At 30.3% G+C, this 19,714-nt stretch overlaps 1 protein-coding gene across 1 annotated transcript; it reads left to right on the forward strand.

Moving 5' to 3' along the window:
- The first annotated feature begins 1,705 nt into the window (after window positions 1–1,705).
- Window positions 1,706–17,488, forward strand: LOC124354673 (alkaline phosphatase-like). Its single transcript, XM_046805303.1, has 10 exons — window positions 1,706–1,788; window positions 4,577–4,713; window positions 6,315–6,395; window positions 7,161–7,381; window positions 9,428–9,687; window positions 11,089–11,233; window positions 12,417–12,618; window positions 12,775–12,992; window positions 13,102–13,333; window positions 17,072–17,488. Exons 2-10 carry the CDS (start codon window positions 4,644–4,646, stop codon window positions 17,275–17,277), a joined length of 1,635 nt encoding a protein of 544 aa, XP_046661259.1. The 5' UTR covers window positions 1,706–1,788; window positions 4,577–4,643; the 3' UTR covers window positions 17,278–17,488.
- The last annotated feature ends 2,226 nt before the right edge of the window (window positions 17,489–19,714 follow it).

A 19,714-nucleotide genomic window follows, 5' to 3' on the forward strand; every position in this document is an offset into this window, starting at 1 on the left:
TGAATATTTTATTGTAACCGTTTGTAGCAGCCCAAATACAAAATAATTGAATCGGAAAAAGTAAGCGCTCTGTGGTGTAATGGTAGCACATTCACCCGGCAAGTGAGAGATCCGGGTTCGACTCACGGCGGAGCAAGTACTTTTTGCGATTCAATGTTTATTGAAATTAAATAAGGCAATTGCCATTTATACAATTTAATGTAAATAAAAGTCGTTTGACAGGTATTTGGTCTCCTGATCATATGAAGTTTGGTTATTTAAACACATATGTGACAGATACGGCCAAATACAAAATAATTGAATTGGAAAAAGTAAGCGCTCTGTGGTGTAATGGTAGCACATTCACCAGGCAAGTGAGAGATCCGGGTTCGACTCCCGGCGGAGCAAGTACTTTTTGCGATTCAATGTTTATTGAAATTATATATATACATTAAACTTGCGATGTTTAAATTGTAATAAAATTCTGTCTGATTGCTCTTTGATGTAAGTTTTTACAGTTTATTTTTTCTAGCTTTTGAACGCTATTCAATTTGATACTTCTCATGTCATCGGTTTTCCTAACTTAGAATTTGCTTTCTCTACACCAGATATATTGCATATAAAACTTCTTACCAGCTTCATTTAAGTCTTTAAGAATAAGCTTATTGGATGGGGTAAGGAGCTCACCTCTAAAGATCCTTGAGTCTCTTGGTAGAATTCTAATGATTTTCTTTGATATTAGGGTCTTCTTTTGGCAAAAGGCCTGCAACCAAGTATTCCTGCGGTCTCATGTATTTAATCGAACTATGAGGAGCGGGACGCACACTTGGGTCTAGGTACGGACACAGTGTAGCCTACCGCAACCACCTAGCCCTCCACCACCTCCACCTCCACGCCGATAGCTCGTCCAACGTCCTTAAGCAGCTAAATCTCATTTTCGTTAGGGGCTTTAGGCTGTTCACTGATTTCAATATTGTCTTGGTGGCAGTACTGCTCTAGATTCCTGACAGGGTTTTCAAGTTGTTAACTTTTAGGATTATCTAATTGTAGGATTATCAAAATTAAATGTAACATTAAAAGCACGCTTGTGTGTAGAATTAAAATTTTTTTACAAGCGAATTTTGTGATATATCAGAGGCTCGACCGCTCAGTACTACTGACTGAGGAAGATACTTTATTAGATATTTAGTAATATACGGCTATATATTTTATTCAGATTTTGGAATGAACAATACCCAAAATACTAAATAAAACAATTTAATATGCTGTGATTACTCTTTAATACATTTTTCTCTTAATAACCTTGGACAATATGAATTTAAAGTTTTAGCTATGCAAATATGCTATAAGAAAAATTAGGTTACAGTGTCACATTATTTTATTCCATAAAAAGGAAACACCTAACTAATTTCAAACACTAAAAGACATAAGAATAAAACCAATCAGATAGGTGAGTATTATATAAAAGCGTACAAATTTATTTAAATGTATTTCGTTAATAGTGATCACACTTATTGTAACACAAATAACAATGTATTAATTTTAGTATAATATCTAATAAACTAGTTTCTTGTAGAGATTTTTTTTTAAAAGCGTCATTTTTAACTGTGCGAGAAATGCCAACACTGATCCAAATTAAAAGAAAGATAAGAATACTATGTCTAATAAAGATAACCTCTACTTTAGGTTAAAAGGCACCAGGTCACGTGTTCCATTCAATACTGAAAACAAAGTTTACTGCTTGTTCAGTCTTTATCTGTCAACTGTATAATGAAGCAGAACTTGACTGCAAGTCACTTCACCTAAGAGGTAAATATTGTAATAAATTTAGAAACTCGTGAAGTTATGACCTGAGATAGTTTTCCAAACATTTAGTACAAATTTATTATTTTTACTACGATAAACTTAACAAATAAATTTTCTTTCATGTTGTCATACAAGAATTAATAAGGAACACTTTTAATATTGTCTAGGTCAATTAGGATTGAAAAATGATTGATTGCTTAAACTAAGGTATATACAACATGAAATCGGAATGAATTGGCCAGACTAGTAAGTTAAGTAACTGAGTATTGTATAAAAGAGGTTTCTCGTAATTTTATTAATATAATTAGACTAATACCAAATCAGTTGAGAACCAATAACCATTGTATCCTAAAAAGCAATTTCTTCTGTTATAAGACTCTAAATAATTGTTTATTGCAAGTGAGATAATAGGAAATATCGGAACATTGATTTGTATTCTGTGATTAAATAAACTATACTTAATACTTAGGTGTTGCATGTAATAGTAGAACATAAAAAAACATATAGAACACTAATTATTTTAGGCAGCTTTATTATAAATCTGCATTTAACAATCTCCATAATGATAGAAATATCGGAATACCTTTAGGATTATCTCCAGTCATGATTTCCACGAAAAAACCTACAATTTATATATTTATAATATATATATATATATATATATATATATATATATATAATTTAATTTCAATAAACATTTAATGACAAAAAGTACTTGCTCCGCCAGGAGTCGAGCCCAGATCTCTCACTTGCCGGGTGAATGTGCTACCATTACACCACAGAGCGCTTACTTTTTCAGGTTCAATTATTTTGTATTTGGCCGTACCTGTCACATATGTGTTTAAATAACCAAACTTACATATGATCAGGAGACCAAATATCTGTCAAACTACTTTTATTTACATTTGTATAAATGGCAACAGCCGAATTAAATTTAGTTTCAATAAACAGTGTATGACAAAAAGGAAACACCTTTATATAACAAAAAGATGAAAATTTAAGCCAAAAGCAACAATTAGCTTAATACCTTTCAACTGTGACATGTTTTTTGATCTCGGCTTGTGCAAGCGTATCTTTGAAGAGGTCGTAATTTGATAGATTTATTAGAAAAGATTACTTTTGGAATTGTTTCAAAAAGAAATAAATAGTTGTTACATTAAAGAAAATCGTATTATCTTATACAATCTTCCTCGTATTTATTATTACCTATTTGCACAGTTTGGTATTTTCTTTACGACTTCGAAACGTATAGTTTTTTTATAAAAATAGACTAAAATATGGTGGATGGTGGCTACAGGACACATTTATCGACATACGTTTATACCTGTAGAATTGGTTTTTCGAATAAGGAACTGTACCAGCCACAGAAGATTTTGGCACCTTCTTTGAACCATATAAAGGTTATGGAATATTACGAGAGATTTTGAACACGTTAACTACCATTAATCGCAATAGATCCTGATCAAACTTCTTGGGTGGACAGTAGGCCTATATGCTCATAGCTTGGATGACTTAGTTAAGCAGATTCAACCAGTCATAGCTTTCAAGTTGGTAGATTATCTGATGGTAGAAAATATTTTAGCTGAATTAATTACCAAGTTTGGCCTTAAATTATAAAGATTTACATTAGTTTCGTTGTGAAACGATTTAGTATTTGTTTTAAACCACTTTAATATATGCACGTCTTTTATTTCAACTAAATATTTGTATGGATGCAGTTAAAAGGTTGATGTTATGTTAGTTATTACGCATCGTAAAGCAAAACACTGTGTTTATAACTCTCGGAATATTTCCAATAGGTCCTTAGGTGGATTTTGACATTCCGAGCGGTAGTTATTTAGTGGTTGTACATTATGTTGAATATTATTCAATAACAAGTGTTAACATTTTAAGTCCTGTAATTGTTAATCGATTTAGAAAAGACTTGGTACAAAGATACGTATACATCAATTGAATACGTTCGTTAGCAAGGCTGAAATAGTAATAAATGTACAAATTAAATCGTAATTTAAATCACAGAAGTTGTAGATTATTATAAAAGCAACAAAATCGTACTAATCTTTCAAAGTTTCTTAATATTTTAAATTATCAGCCGTCTAACAATTTATAAGTTACAATCAAATCGTTATAAATCAATATGTTTACAAACATTCAGATTGATATTAAATATTTACAACCAATTTACGTACTTATAAAGATTAAAAAAATGTTGAATATTTAACTTCTAAATATCTGAATGCTACGAGTATATTAAGACGCCACTCTTGATATACTCTTGTGGCTGCTGCTTGGACAGGTGACCGCTGAGCGATCCTGTCCTTGCAAGCGGCCCGCCTGCCCGGCCATTGGTGGTGGTTCGGAAGTCTCCTTTAAGCCGTTGGTCCCCAGGTTAAGTGTTAGAGAGGGCTTCTTAGCCCTAACTTCGCCTGGTAAAATAAGACATTCTTTACTTTTTTTTATAGTTATCATATCACCAGTGTTATACAAATTAAAAGGCTGAAGTGATAATTCCTCTTTAGTTTGATATTTAATGAAGACAGCTACTTGTGAAATATAACTTTAATCTGAGGAAGTAGGACGCGATATTTTATTTTTAATATGGCGCTCCTTCCCTTAATATTCTACGTAAAAACCGCTAAGTTGTAAAAAACTGCATGCACATAACTTATAAGCAGACCCTGGAATGTGAAATTTGAACTTTGAACTATGATTATGTTTATGTTTACATGGAAATGACAAAGGTATTACAACTAATTGTTCTATTTCATTAAAGATTATTACATTTTTTCAGATTTTCACGTTGAAAATAAGTTTCCTTTCTTCTTCATCGGACCTACCATCATCTTCCAGCTTGAAAGATGAAAGCATTCCTAGTGGTGTTAGCTGGGACGCTAGTTACCGTTTTAGCGACTCATGATCCTTACCATGGTAAGGATCATAACCTTAATATATATAATAATAATATATGTTCTATATATATTATTAATAATAATCTAAGAATAATCTACGTCTACCACAGTCAACGAACCAGTTTCACCGTATTTTACTTTCCTAATTGTATATATACATATATATATATATATATATATATATATATATATATATATATATATATATATATATATATATATATATATATACAAAATAACATACATAGTAAACAAAATTTTTGTATTATTAAACAATAAGCAACAAGATATTTAATCTTATTAATATTCAATGTGTACCCTTAAAAATTTTTAAGTGGCTGTGGTATATTTCTGTATAAATAGTGGAAAATAAGAAGGCATTCATAGTGGGAAAGGATTTTTAAAGTATTTTTAAACGTTTCATTTTTGTATAATTAAAGAAATATATGATATACTTTTCCAAGGTCAAGTGTAATAATAGCTCTTTTTGTTAAACTAAAGGTAACATGTTATTTTTGTAAAGGCTTTCCAAAAAACTGATTCCCAACTACTATATTCTATTTTCTCAATTCCTTAAAATAAAATGTCCCAATTTAATAAAATCCAAATATAAATAAACCTTACTCTTCGATAGGATTTCATATATGCTCACAGTCAAGGTAATTTAGTTTAGAGTATAACAATAGATATCTAGAAAATTTATTGTGAAAAAACTCACCATCAGTCTTGAGTTACTGAAATCCATTCCTTTTCAGTCTGCATACAATTGTTCAGGTTGTAATCATTTTATTTGCTTGCTTATAAAAAAACATATAGGATGAAATATTCTTAATATATTTAGTTTTTATACATAATAAAAACATATCCCTCTTAATCATCGATTGACTTAGGCTAACTGTAATCAAGTGTGAGTTTTATACAAGGGAAAAGATTTTAGGTTTTCTTTCACTTTTTATAAAGTTCTTTAGTAAGAACAAATTCGAGCCATGCAATTGGTTTGCCATAAATGCTATGTTTACGTACATATGTAATGGTTTTTTTATAATTTTATAAGAGTTGAAGATTAGAAACCAATGTCTGTACACTTAAAATATAGTCTACAATAAGTGATTAGTGCTTATGTTATTATTTGCACAAAGAAGTTTAAAAACTGTACATAACTAAAATTAATTGATTATATCTAATTGCCATCACTATAAATTAATTCAAAAACATAGTAAGTACCTCGGTTGTATCTATAGCCATTAAGAAAATACCGAATATATTTACAGTGTAGTATTGATACTACTGACAATTTTAACTCATATTAACGCGTATTGAAAACTTATATATTACATTACATGAAGTTATTTGTGTACTAACTGGACGAGAAATATTAAAGAATGAAAACTTAAGTAATGCGGTTTAAACTTAAGAATTCGTGACAATTGATATTGCATTTTCGAGTGTCTTCAAGGTTTTTGTCTTCGAGGCGATATAAAAACATGAAGTGAATGCAGTCAGGGCTTGTAACAAAATATGCATAAAGCACAATCATTTGACTTCATACGAACCAAATTACTTATTGATAGCAAATGACTTATTTACATCACTTGCACTTTATTTGTACGATTGTTCCAGATGTACAACCAGAATTACCTACCATAGTGTCGTCGAAAGACAATAAGATATTCGTGGGTGGTATAAACCCGAAAGAGAACAGTAAGTTCATTACTATGGTAAATTTCAATACAAATACACCTTAATATATTGTATGTACGACTCGTATAAGTACTTGATAACAATAAAATAGCGTAGAAGTAAATTGAGTTTGTAACCTAAATAGCAATGCTTGTTTTAATAACTAATGAAGAAAAATCTAAAATATCTTGAAGTGTAACGGGGTGATGAGAAGTATCAATAAAGATAACAATTTAGTAAACATTTTAGATATGTCATACATTATTCTTTGTAATATGTCTGTAAAATACTAGACAATCATAATATTTAAATTTGTTTTAAAGATTATTAAACTATATAAAGTTGTAAAAATTAATTGATTCATACATATTTCAAATATTAGATGAAGTAATATTATGGATTTATTGAGGAGACCATTGACGCCAAACATAAGTTTTAATTAATGAAAACAACATTAGGTAGTGAATTGCATGTAACTTATAATCCAATTATGTAGTTATCTACAGTAAGTTTGTAGATTCCTGGGAAAGTTTGTTGATTACTTTCAGGTTTGTAGGTTTCCGTGTTAGTAGTCACAACAATCAAATTTATTAACTAATTTAAAATAAATTTGTAAAAGCTGAATTTTATTACATAAATAGTTTAAGTGCTTATACATTACTGATAATACTTGATGTAATCGACATAGGCACCTTAAATTTTAGAATGATTAATAAGTAGTATGCAGTTAGGAAACGTAATATTAAGTTCAATATTAATAGGTGTAATATAAATATTTTTTCACAGCTACAAAATATTGGCATGATTTGAACATAGCTACAATACGAGAAAAGTTGGCCCAAAAACCTAAGAAAAATTTGGCCAAGAACCTGATTCTGTTTCTGGGTGACGGAATGTCTCTTGCTACACTCGCCGCAGCAAGAATGTACCTTGGGCAACTCAAGAAAGAGGCTGGTGAGAATTCCTTTCTCAGTTTCGAGAAGTTTCCATACACGGGATTCGCAAAGGTGATTTATTATATCTTTATAGATAATTATATTTAATCACAAGGATATAAAAATATTGGAGTTACTTCATCTTCCATAAAATATATGATTCTTTCAGTTAAACTAAAATCTCTCAGTAGAGAGGGATTACGCAAAAAATAATCTTTTCTAAATCCCCTCAACGGATAGTTACATTTTCTACGGTTCATTAGTTGATCACCAACTAACGCAGAGCCAACAATGTCTAGATCTTCGATTGGCTAGATGTTTGGCTCTAACGCCTATGGTTACAACAACAGATAAAAGTTCAAATGTTATCAACCAAACAGATTCTTCAACTTCTCAAACTTGTTTCATTATGCCACACTAGCGGACATTTATACAACCAAAATAACATTACCTGACAGAAAAAACTCATTGCTATTTATATTATTTAATAATACAGTTTTTTTAATATATACCCATCTTTTTATTATTAAGCACTTAACGATGGGGTTTTGAAGCTTCCATACAAAACTCGTGTTCTATATTTAATAACAGTCAATATTCAATACGCAACAACCGCAATTCTTTTACGGTTCACAAAACTTTACTTTGGATATTTATATATGAATCGGGCTATCGTAACCGACACTTCTAGGGTTATACTGGTGAGACAATATTTATTATTACAGATTATACATAATACATAAATAAAACATTAACAGTACTGACATTGACGTAGATTTACCACGAACTTAAGCAATATTAAGTCAGATTTACTGATGATTCACAACATGACTGAATCTTAAATCAGTATAATTGATGAACAAATAATAATGATAGCTTTAAACGTAACGAAAGCAATGACTTTGAAACAAAAATTGTAACTCGAATGGGGGTGCAGAATAAAAGACGTTGATATTTATATGGTTTGTTAATTTATGGGGACAAACATTACTGAGGAGGGTAAAGTGGTTTTTACAAACTTTCTAGTTAAATGTTACGTTTTTGAATACTTTAATCTATTCTCTTCTTCATGTATCGAAAGGTACAGGGTTTCGCTGACAAAAATAAATCATAAAATATTAATTATATTGATTAACTCCAAAAATATAGTAGAACCAGGTGTACGTTTATTTTTAATGAAGAAAGTATCAAGGAAATTACTGTTTATTAAGCGAGATTAGCACACTCACAGACCATTGCGCTTAATATCTATACTGTACACAGACGAGCTTTAGGCCATTAGTAGAGAAGCTAAGGAAACTGAGCGGAAAAAATAAAGCGATAGGAGTAAAGGTTAGATACATTCACCTTCTTGTTTGCTTTTTATATAAAAATCGTAGTGTATGTATGAAATGTATTGGCTGATTTCTTTATTTCGTTATTTTTATATTTCCTTGTTACCTTAAAAACTATTAGTTGCCAAAGAGGCCTAGCCTAAACAGGTTTTAAATAATTTGCTAACTGTATGTATTCGACTACCCTGAAAACATTCTCTTCGTGTTTTAGTGAGTTAATTGTTTTCAATTCCTTCTGACAAACATTGTTGAGCAGTTTTAGAATTTTCCACAATGCTTTGTTTTATATTTGTCTCGTAACATGTTTTTGTTTTTATTCTTGCTTAGTCCTATGCCTGAAGCTTTGTTGAAGTTTGGAAGAAAAGGATAGATTTCAATTATCGAACCGTAGGGCTATTGTATGCCATATATAACGATTGTTCACTGTATTGTATAATTAAATATATATCTGTTTTAACACATTGTATTACTACTAATATACAGGGTGTTCACAATCTGTATATATATATATATATATATATATATATATATATATATATATATATATATATATATATATAAACATTGTTTTCTTATTATTTCGGGACGTAATATAAACAAAATCTCCTGAAAACAATTCCCTTTTAAAACTTTCTCAATAAGTAAAAAGTCATCTCATAATCTAACTTTATGTGACCCATATTAGTTGCGTGTTAGCCCTATGAGTGTTTTTAAAAGTTGCGTTTGACATGTTTAGTTTAATGTAATTAGATTTTTGAGAAAAGGAAATTTGTACTGGCCTCAGACATACTGCGCAGACTCACAAGTGGCAGACTCGGCGTGCTCAGCAACCGCCTATCTGACGGGTGCGAAGGGAAATATCTATACGGTAGGAGTTACGTCATCTGTTGGCCTCATGGACTGGCGAAACATGAAAAATGAATCTCACCACCCAAGTTCTCTCTTAAAGTGGGCTCAAGACGCGGGCAAGGGCACCGGCATAATATCCACGTGCAGAATTACGGACGCCTCTCCTGCTGCCACATACGCTCACTCAGCTTACAGGTAAAGTTTCATGAGTCGGTTAGTTAAGTAATAAATTAATTCGATAACAGTTATATGAACTTTAAGAAAATATCAATGCAGTAATTGAAATACTGAGATCGGGTAATGACGAGGATACATGGTATTGAGGACATTTGCCAACGTTCAGTGACAAAGAAATCTGTAACACCTGTTCTCCAGAATGAAAGTACTGTTTACTTCACAATCATACCATCATTAAAACTTATACTTTCACAGCTAATGAATGCATACAGTATGTAACAATACTAAAACACAATACATCACTATAAAAAATCCATACAGCATAAAAAATTACACATTGTACACTGATCCCTATGTCACGTACAGGTCGTTACTTGTTTTATAAATTAAAAATCATTCATGATATGCAATAATGTACTATTATAGCATAAAATCTCTATACAGATTACAGTACTCAATTAGTTTCTGGGGAATTACATATAAATGTTTGATAAATAAGCTAAAGGGAGCTCAAAAATTATGTCATGCGTATTATATTAAGTAGAAACAAAAGAGATAGCGTCTTTCCCCTTTATGTGCAATTGAAAATCTTGCCTATAGAACGTATACAAAGTTTTCAGAAACTTTTATACTAAAAACTGAAATTTAGGTTCAAATGGTTTGACGTATAAAACTATAATTACTGTTATGAATTCAAATCGAGTAGTAACTTGAAACAATTCTACAATTCTGAACCTTACTAAAATCCTGTCTATTTACAAAACCAAATATAGCTTTTTTAACGAGTTTATTAATTTAAGTTTTATGCAACCACTTATTACATTATTTACATCATTATTACATCATTTTAACCTGATTGTGTACAGCTATCCTAATCATAGTAGTGTGTACGTGTTAATGTATGTTTTAGAGTGTGTGGATGTTCTATAGGCATGTAAGTGTATGTAAGCGAGTTTTCTGATATTTGTATGTAATTTTATGTATTACATTAATTAAATTTTTTATTATTTCTATATATTTGTTTACGCATTTTTTGCAAAATTATTTATGATTTTAATACATAAGATTGTACATTTGTATTTATTTTTTTTTTCAAAACAGTTTTGTATTCTTTACTTTGTCTAATTAGATTCTATTAATCACTCTATAGTGTATAAAAGTCTGCTATACGTATTTATTTTGGTTGTAATTTTGATTTTAGTCTTGTGCAGACGTCACGGAAGGCAGTCTGTTGACTTTTTAGTTTTTTTTGTTTTTTAATGTGAGAGCAAGCTATAAACTGTTTATTTGTGTATTGTTTATCTGTTATAATGACCAGCTACTTGTTTTCGGTCAGTGACTTCCTAAGTTTTTCATTTATTTTAACATTAATGTAAAATTTTCGAAAATAAATATTTATTTATTAATTATTTTCTTCAGGCTATGGCAAACAGATCATGAAATGAAGAGAGATATAAAAAATGTTGAATTGGGAGACGACAATTTCTCTATCGATGAAGCTATGAAAGGTTTGAAAGATATATCTCTTCAGATGATAGAAAATAGTCCAGGAAATGGGTTTAAGGTAAACTTTATCCAAAATAAAATAAATTATTTTTATTCATTATGATCAACATAACATAAAATTGATTGCACAATGGCCTTGTGACACATATAGCATGGCATATTTTAGATGAAGTGATTCCTAAACATTTATAATGTAAATAGTCTTACGTAATGTAATATCTCTGATACGTCGTAAACCTTATAGTTTTTAAAACCTAGGTAAGTTAACTTAGTAAGTATTCATTATTAACATAGTATTAATTAAACTTACTGCAAAGATTTATATGCAGTATTAGGTTCATAACATTCAAGTTAAAACATATTTTACTACATTTCAAAATCGTACCATGTTTAATATCGAGTAAATATAAACTCTTATATATAAAGAAGCGAAAGAAAATATGTGAAATATACCCGAAATATGCTTGCAGTGAAGGCAGTAGAAAAGAACCCAGGTTTTTTCACTTTACAGGATGCAAGTCACAACCACACGAAAGCGAGACACTAACAAAAAATCAATGCCTGAACTTCTAAAATCTTATCTGAAACAATTAGATAGGAATGTGACGATTTGGGGGTTCTAATATTATAAGTTTATTATTATAAAATTAACAGTTTTGGACGATTTGATACTTGCATATTCGTACAGAATTCAGTTCGTTCAAGGTAAATCTCTTGGAAGATCTTTTTATTTAAAAGGAACTAAAGAGATTTTTCTTTTAATAATTATAGTTATTTTAGTTTAATTCTTGAAATAGTTTAATTGAATTTGATTTTAAGTTTCTTTAAAATATTGAATATTTCAGGTCTAGTGAAGAGTGTTGGACGTAAGATGTACTGCTTTAAAACTTTTCAGGCATGCCTGTTAAAAATTCTTAAATAGTGGTCATTTTAATTACTTTTACATTTATTTTTAATTGTTTCCTGAATTTATTTCATAAAATTATTCTGGCAAGGACTAATTTTATTTGATTTAGAATGGAATAAATATGTTATCCATTTTAAAAGTCATGTTTTGTTAAACAGTCACTTTATAAAACAATTTAACTTGAGTATTTTTGTTTCAAGTATTCTTATCTGAAGTATTTTTATTTGAAATGTATTTTTATAGGAATAATTCATCCTTTTTATCTGAAAATTAAGCTTATCTTATATATTTTTCTTTATTCATTCCACGAATTTTAGCCATAGCCTATTTATAGGTAATCTTGGGAGGTGGTTGGGATACGTTTTTGCCCAACACAACAAATGATGAACCCAAAAAGACGGGTGCCAGGCTTGATAACAGGAACTTAATCCAGGAGTGGAAAACTTCAAAGGAAAATATACATAAGTCTGCGTCTTATGTCACAAACAAAGCTGAACTACTGAAGCTGGATATAGACAGCACTGACTATGTTCTTGGTACGTTTTATTTTAATTCCTAGTGATAATATTCATGGGTGATTATTGTGAAGTAGTTCTTCACACGTTAGAAGTAACAACATTGCTTATAACTTAGAAAATATTATTTTATTTAATGTTATACCAGTTTATCTATAATAATAATTTTGATGGCAGGTCTGTTCCAACCGGGAAACATGCAATACCATAAGCTTGCTAACAAGGATGAGCAACCGACACTTGCACAGATGACGGAGTTTGCTATCAAGATGATGAAAAAGGAAGCAAACGGCTTCGTGCTTTTCATAGAGGGTGGTACAATAGACGTTTCTCATCACGAGAACAAGGCTCACTTAGCACTAGATGAGACTGTTGAGCTGCATAACGCTGTCGAGGTAGCTATCATGTAGCGGAACTTTTCACCATTCGAAGAAATAACATGATCTGATTTCTTACAAAACCAGTGAATTCTCCTATAGAGTACCTTAACTTCCTATGTTTCAGATGGCTGTCAATATGACGAACGAAAACGAAACACTCATTGTGGTAACCGCAGACCACGCCCATACAATGAACATTAACGGATACCCCAAAAGAGGCGCTGATATTTTTAACTATGTTCAAGGAACAGCAGACAAACTCCCTTACTCCACCTTGTCCTATGCTAACGGTCCTAATGATCCACGTTATAACGAACATAAGAACGCTATGCGGAACATAACTACTGATAAAAGAGGTATGTCAAAACCATTTGTAATGTTTATTTTTCTCATTTGTTATGTGTTTTTATAAAATCAAATTGTAGTCTCTGCAGAAAGATCACAAAGCACCATAATTTATATATTAATATTATACTGCCAATGCCTTGGAAAGTAATGAGCATTGATGTAGTTTACTATGCCAAAAAAGCGTATTATCTAATTTTATGAAATGATCGTAATTCTCAAAGGAACATATTTGCGTATCCTGCTGTGACTCGCACGATATCTTAAATCTTAGTTGAGGTTAGGTATAGGTATTAATAACACAACATCACCCCTGGAACTCACTTATCTAGAGAAAGCAGTACCGGAAATTTAAGGCAGTGAAGGGCGTGATCAGAATTTATCACCGTTTAAAAGTAGCGGTTGTGGTGTCAAATGCCTTTGAGGAACACTCATGATTTAGACAATAACATCGCCACAAACAATATTACTCGGAACGTTTCTGGTTTGAATGTCTGACATTTTGGATGGAGTAACAGTACAGTTTGTGTAAGATATAACTACACTATTTATAGGTATGCTAAAGTCTGTATTAATTATATTTTTATAATACGCGCGCGCGCTTGTGTGTGTGTGTGTGTGTGTGTGTGTGTGTGTGTGTGTGAAAAAATACGTAAAGGAACTGATAAAGCAAGGTTACTTAAGTATCAAGTATTATTTCAAGATCAAGCATTATTTTATCACTGGTTTATATTACCAAACCAGTTCCGATGGTCAAGCGGTCTAATTCGTCGGACTTAGAGTCTGAGTTAGAGATAGCGCATGTTCAAATCCTGTCTGTGACCGTTTCACTTTTTATCAGTGCCATAGACCTTATACTGTATCGACTCTCCCCTTTATTCTGTTTGCTAAGATCCTCGCACATGCCAGTGGCCCATGAGGACGGACAGAATAAGGCTTAAAAGCGACTCGGTCTCTCCTTGTTAATCAAACATACTTTTAGTTAATATTTTTTTTAACTTTTTTATTTAATATTTATCTAGAAGTTCATATTTTTAGGTTTATAACTATAAGGAAACAAAAATACGTTGGTCTCGAATGGTTTTAATAATATGTAAGTGTAGAAACCATATTTGTCACATAAAAACCTCTCCTTGTAAATTTTTATTTAAACATTCTTTATTTGTCTTTGCATTTTTGATTATTTATTTAAAGTTCTATATTTAACAACATTTTTCTACTGTAGTTATATTTAATGCAAATAACTCAAAAATAACACTATGAACTAGATCTATATTAATATAGTGGATATTAATAAATGTTGAGATTTTGTCACATAGTGTAATAGAGAAATCAATATAAAGGAAAATAATGTATACAACGGTAGAAAATGTGTTCAATATATCTTTAGGAAAGGATGCCCATATATTCCTTGAAAATTGCTTCCTATATTTTTCTATAAGTTACTGAATGCACATATAAATATTTTCTGGTTCTAAAAAATATTACACTTACAGGATTTACTTATCCAGTTTCAATAAATAATTTGTAAAATTTTATAAATGAGGCATGTATTGTTCCCTTTCTAGTAAAGTAGCATTTGAGTTATAATAAGAAACAATATATGCCATATGAATTTTAAAATGTAATATATGTTTTATCATTTTTTATTGTAACATTTTATGTTGACCAAAACTTGACAACAACAGTTAAAACAAAATAAACAGAAGATGTACGTTTTCACTAATACAAAGCAAGCTGGATAAACTGATAGCATAAATTGGGTTAATAGTTAGAGGTCATAGTTAACAGATAGTAATAACCCTATAAATAAAAAAGAATCATTAAATGTGTTTCAAGCGTCAATCTCTAAAATGGCTGGATCAACTTTGATATTTCTATTTTTTATATATTCATTGTGAAAACTTCTTATGAAGGTTTATAGAAATAGAGATCTCGGACAAATTTCCCGGAACAATTTAAAAAATAATGATAATATTTGCGCTTTACAATAAAATTTAACTAACATTTTTGACACTTTTGCCCCTTTCTTTGATGTTTTAACAATAATTCTTTAGAGCCTGGCATATTTCTTAAAATTGTAGTCTCATTAAATATTAAGTACACATTTCTTGATCAGTAGTGGAATGTACATAGCAAAGACAAAGTTACTCGATAAATTTGCTCCAAATTGCACCAAAAGCATGAAGTGCATTAAAAATATTTTTGTTTTTGAAAATATTATTACACATTGTCATGAAACCCACCTGAAAAAACAATTTAAATGATTGTAAATAAAGTAATCACAACTAGTTAGCTGGTTGACATCTTACAATGATATATTTAGAGAACAGAATTGAACCATAATTATTTTTCGAATCCGGTACATGACAAGAGTGTAAAAATCAAAATGAAAAGTCACAAATATCAAATAAATGTTAAAAAAAACTAAAAATCAAGTAATACTTTTAAAAATTGTAGTTATTACTATTATACAATTGTTGAATAAATTTGTGTAAGCCTAACTAGTTGTAGATTCAATAATATTTGCAGTGAAATAACTTAAAACAGTTAAATTCATTTATAAATTATGAATAAAATATATTAGTGACCCAGGAAAAAATCCTTCATTGGCAGACACCTTGTGCCTAGATTCGAGTTTCTTCCATGAAACTGTAAGCGCACAGATTTTTACACTCACATTATCACACACTGCAAAATATTATTTTACACGTTATTTTACTGCAAGATACTGCATATCACTGCATAATATATATATATATATATATATATATATATATATATATATATATATATATATATATATATCGAGTGTCCCAAAAGTCCCACCCCCCTTCTAACTCTTGAACGGAATAAAAAAAAACCAATATCCCAAAATTGGTTAGGGCCCTGGTTAGGGGTCTAAGTCAAAATTTTTAAATGCATAACCCCATCAAATGACACTTCATGTTAAAGATGTTTATATAAAAGAAGAAAAATAACACAGACTAGAGGTCTCTATCTAAATTTAGTATGTATTAACTGATTTTCAAAGTTTTACTGCAAAGTTACGCTAAAAACACTATTTTTCTTAACTCATCTGTTCAGAATTATTCTTAATACTAAGTAGTGCTAAATTAAACTTAAAATAATTACACTTAATATTGTAATCTTACCTCAACATTTTTTAAGCTCAAAGTAAATGCTCAAAATGGCCCCCATTTACTTCTTGGCAAATATAAAGTCTTAATCCAAATGAATGCCTTACGTTTTCCTAAATTTCTGGTGTGATTAGTCGGCAAGCGTTTTCAATCCGCATCCTTAACTCATCAAGGTTCTGAGGTTTTGTCTCGTACACTTTTATTTTCAAAAATCCCCAAAAGAAAAAGTCTAGGGGAGTAAGATCGGGTGAGCGAGCTGCCCACTCTACAGCACCCCGTCCATCTATACATCTCTCAAGAAACGCCTGGTTGAAGAATGTTCTATTGTTTATATCATAGTGAGGAGGGGCGCCGTCCTGTTGAAAAAAGGATTGTAAATGCCTTGCGTTATGTTGTTAATGGCAGAAACACTAAATCTTCTTATGTGAGCCGTTAATTTATCAAAAGAAGCTGTCTATACTTTCTATTATCCCTGTATGATTCTAGCTTAATTTACCTAACAGGAGTGAAAAGAAATTGAGCATAACCAGATTAAAATGTCCGCATCTACCTTTATGTCCTGTACTGAAAAATATTATATAAACTAATGATTAATAATTTCTCTTCCAGATGATCCTCAGTATACATTCCAGACAATCAATCTCCTGCCCTCTGAGACCCATGACGGACAGGACGTCACTGTGTTTGCGAGAGGCCCTTGGGCTCATCTCCTAGTCGGCAACTTTGAGCAAACCGTCATTCCTTATGCAATGGCATATGCGGCGCAAATTGGGCCGGCGAAAGAAACAAACAAGAAATCTCAAAAGGAATCTTAATTACTCTTCTAAATCGTCTAAATATTTACTAATTACGCACATTTTTCATTCTTAGTGTAAACCACCAAAAAGCTGTTAAAACGTTCACGTATAATTATTTTAACAAGTTACCAATATTAATATTGTAGTACATGTATAATTTATTACATTACATTCTATATTTGAACATTTAAGTTATTCCAGTTTAACATAATAAATCCATTTTAATACACTCTAATTTTATTTTAATAATTTCTATAACTAACTAAATTCGCCATTCAGGAGAAAATTATACCAGGTAATATTAATTTTAGTATACCCCACTGAAATAATCTGTGGAACAACTATGCACAAAGCTGAATATTGTAATTCATATAAACAATATCGTTGTCAAGTTAACAGATGGTATTAGATAGTTAAGGATGTACAAAGTTCTAAAGAAATAATAATAGCTAATTTTGAAAAATACTACAAAACTATTTTATGTTTCCTATCATTAGTTTGTGAGTCTTTTGGTTTGCATGAAACAGCAACACTGGTAGAATATTATGATTTTCAATTAAATCATGTTATAAACATTTTTAGATGTAGCTGTAGCACAATTTAAGTAGCATTACGCAATAAATTGAATCCAATTTATCACATATGCTTCTAGTGATACTGCTAGATAAAGATATTAAAGTAGGTAGCCTTCAACATTGTAGAAATATATAATCTGTTGTAAGTAAGTGTTTCCGGTGAGAAGATCAATTTCATTAATTTCCATTAAGTGACTGGATGCTTGCACTTGATGTAATCATAATATATAAGTCATAAATAATTAGTTTCAAGATAATTAATTAATTTTAACATTTGTTTTATTCTTTTAGATCTTGATATTTTGTTTCAATAAGTTAAAGAAATTTTTATAAGCTTCTCCTCGGATTTAACGTAAAAAGAAAGATAAAATTTAAGTTTCCTCTTACGCAAAAATATGTTGCGTAAGACTAAATATAACAAAGTTCAATTTATATATTTATAACTAAATATAGTAAGTGTGAAACAGTTTCAACAATACTGTTTGTACCACAAGCCAGTATAATTAAGTGTACAGAACATCTATGCTGGCAGTAGGTAGGGGAGAGTCAATATGTCTGTCTTTGTATAATTAACAGTCTGTTACGTAAGCTAATGACACTGATAACCACCATCTCTATCTCATTATCGTATTACCATCTTAATAATTTTATTCTTCCTGTATTATTTGTGGCACTAATAGCCATAACCTCTATCACGTTATATTATTGTAATCTTACTAAGTCTGTCTGTATTATTAGTGACACTAACAACCACGAACTGAATCTCAATACTCTAATATAATCTAGCTAAATTTACCTGTATTATCTGTGGGACTACTAGCCATTATATTATGTATTTCATTCTCATTGTACTAGTACGAAACAGGACGAATTAAAAATATTATTGAACTCATAACTGGAAGATAAGAGAAAGGACTAGGATAGAGGGAATCGTGAATAATAACATAAGAGATCAACTGGTCTGCTTGTATTGCAAACCATTATGGCAAAAAGAATACACTACGCAAATTTGTTACAAATTCTTGACTACAAAAAATTCATATTTGTGGAGATAACGCGTGTTAACGTGACTATTGAATCAAATGATTTTTAATATATTTACGTCAAAGATAACTGTTTTAAAATCACTAAATACCTAGATTTTCAGAAATACTGGTTAGTTAATATAAAATTAATAAAAGTATAAAAACACTAACGCGAACTTAAACTAGTGTGGTATCTCGTATAAATAAAAAGATACGAATATTAGAATTATTACTTTAAATAAATATATATATATATATATACGCGCGTTGAGAATGAAACTGAGTAAAGCTATCATATACATCTATGTATATGTGAATTAATCTTGGCTGAGTCTTTTTGGTAAATATACATTTATTTAAATACAATGGATATTAATATGAAGATAAACATCTGAAAATTTTCCTAAAATGTTTTTGGATTCGATATATATATACGTTTCCAATCTACATTTACAATAAACAGAAAATAAACAGCTGTTGAAACATTCAGTTAAAACTCGTTAAAAACTTTCTAATATTTTGTTTGCATACGTATATAATTTATAGAAACTTATACAACACCACTTGATCACTTGTAATTTACAAGTGCTATCCAGAAAGTAATAGGCCTTTAAGCTATGAAGTGAAATTATTAACCAACAGAAATATGAACATTTTATTATATACATTTAAAAGCCAAATCTTAGGTTATTTTTCAACTTAACCCCCGTTGCAATTAAGATATTTATCAATTCGTTTTTCGACTGAGGTATTGTAGAAATCTGCTGCCTGAGATCATAACCACTGATTAACGCCAGCGTGAAGTTTAGCGTCACTATCAAAGCGCTGCATTGCGAGCCAGGACGTCATCGTTGG

This window comes from Homalodisca vitripennis, chromosome 2 (assembly GCF_021130785.1).
Source record: "Homalodisca vitripennis isolate AUS2020 chromosome 2, UT_GWSS_2.1, whole genome shotgun sequence".
Lineage (NCBI taxonomy): Eukaryota > Metazoa > Arthropoda > Insecta > Hemiptera > Cicadellidae > Homalodisca > Homalodisca vitripennis.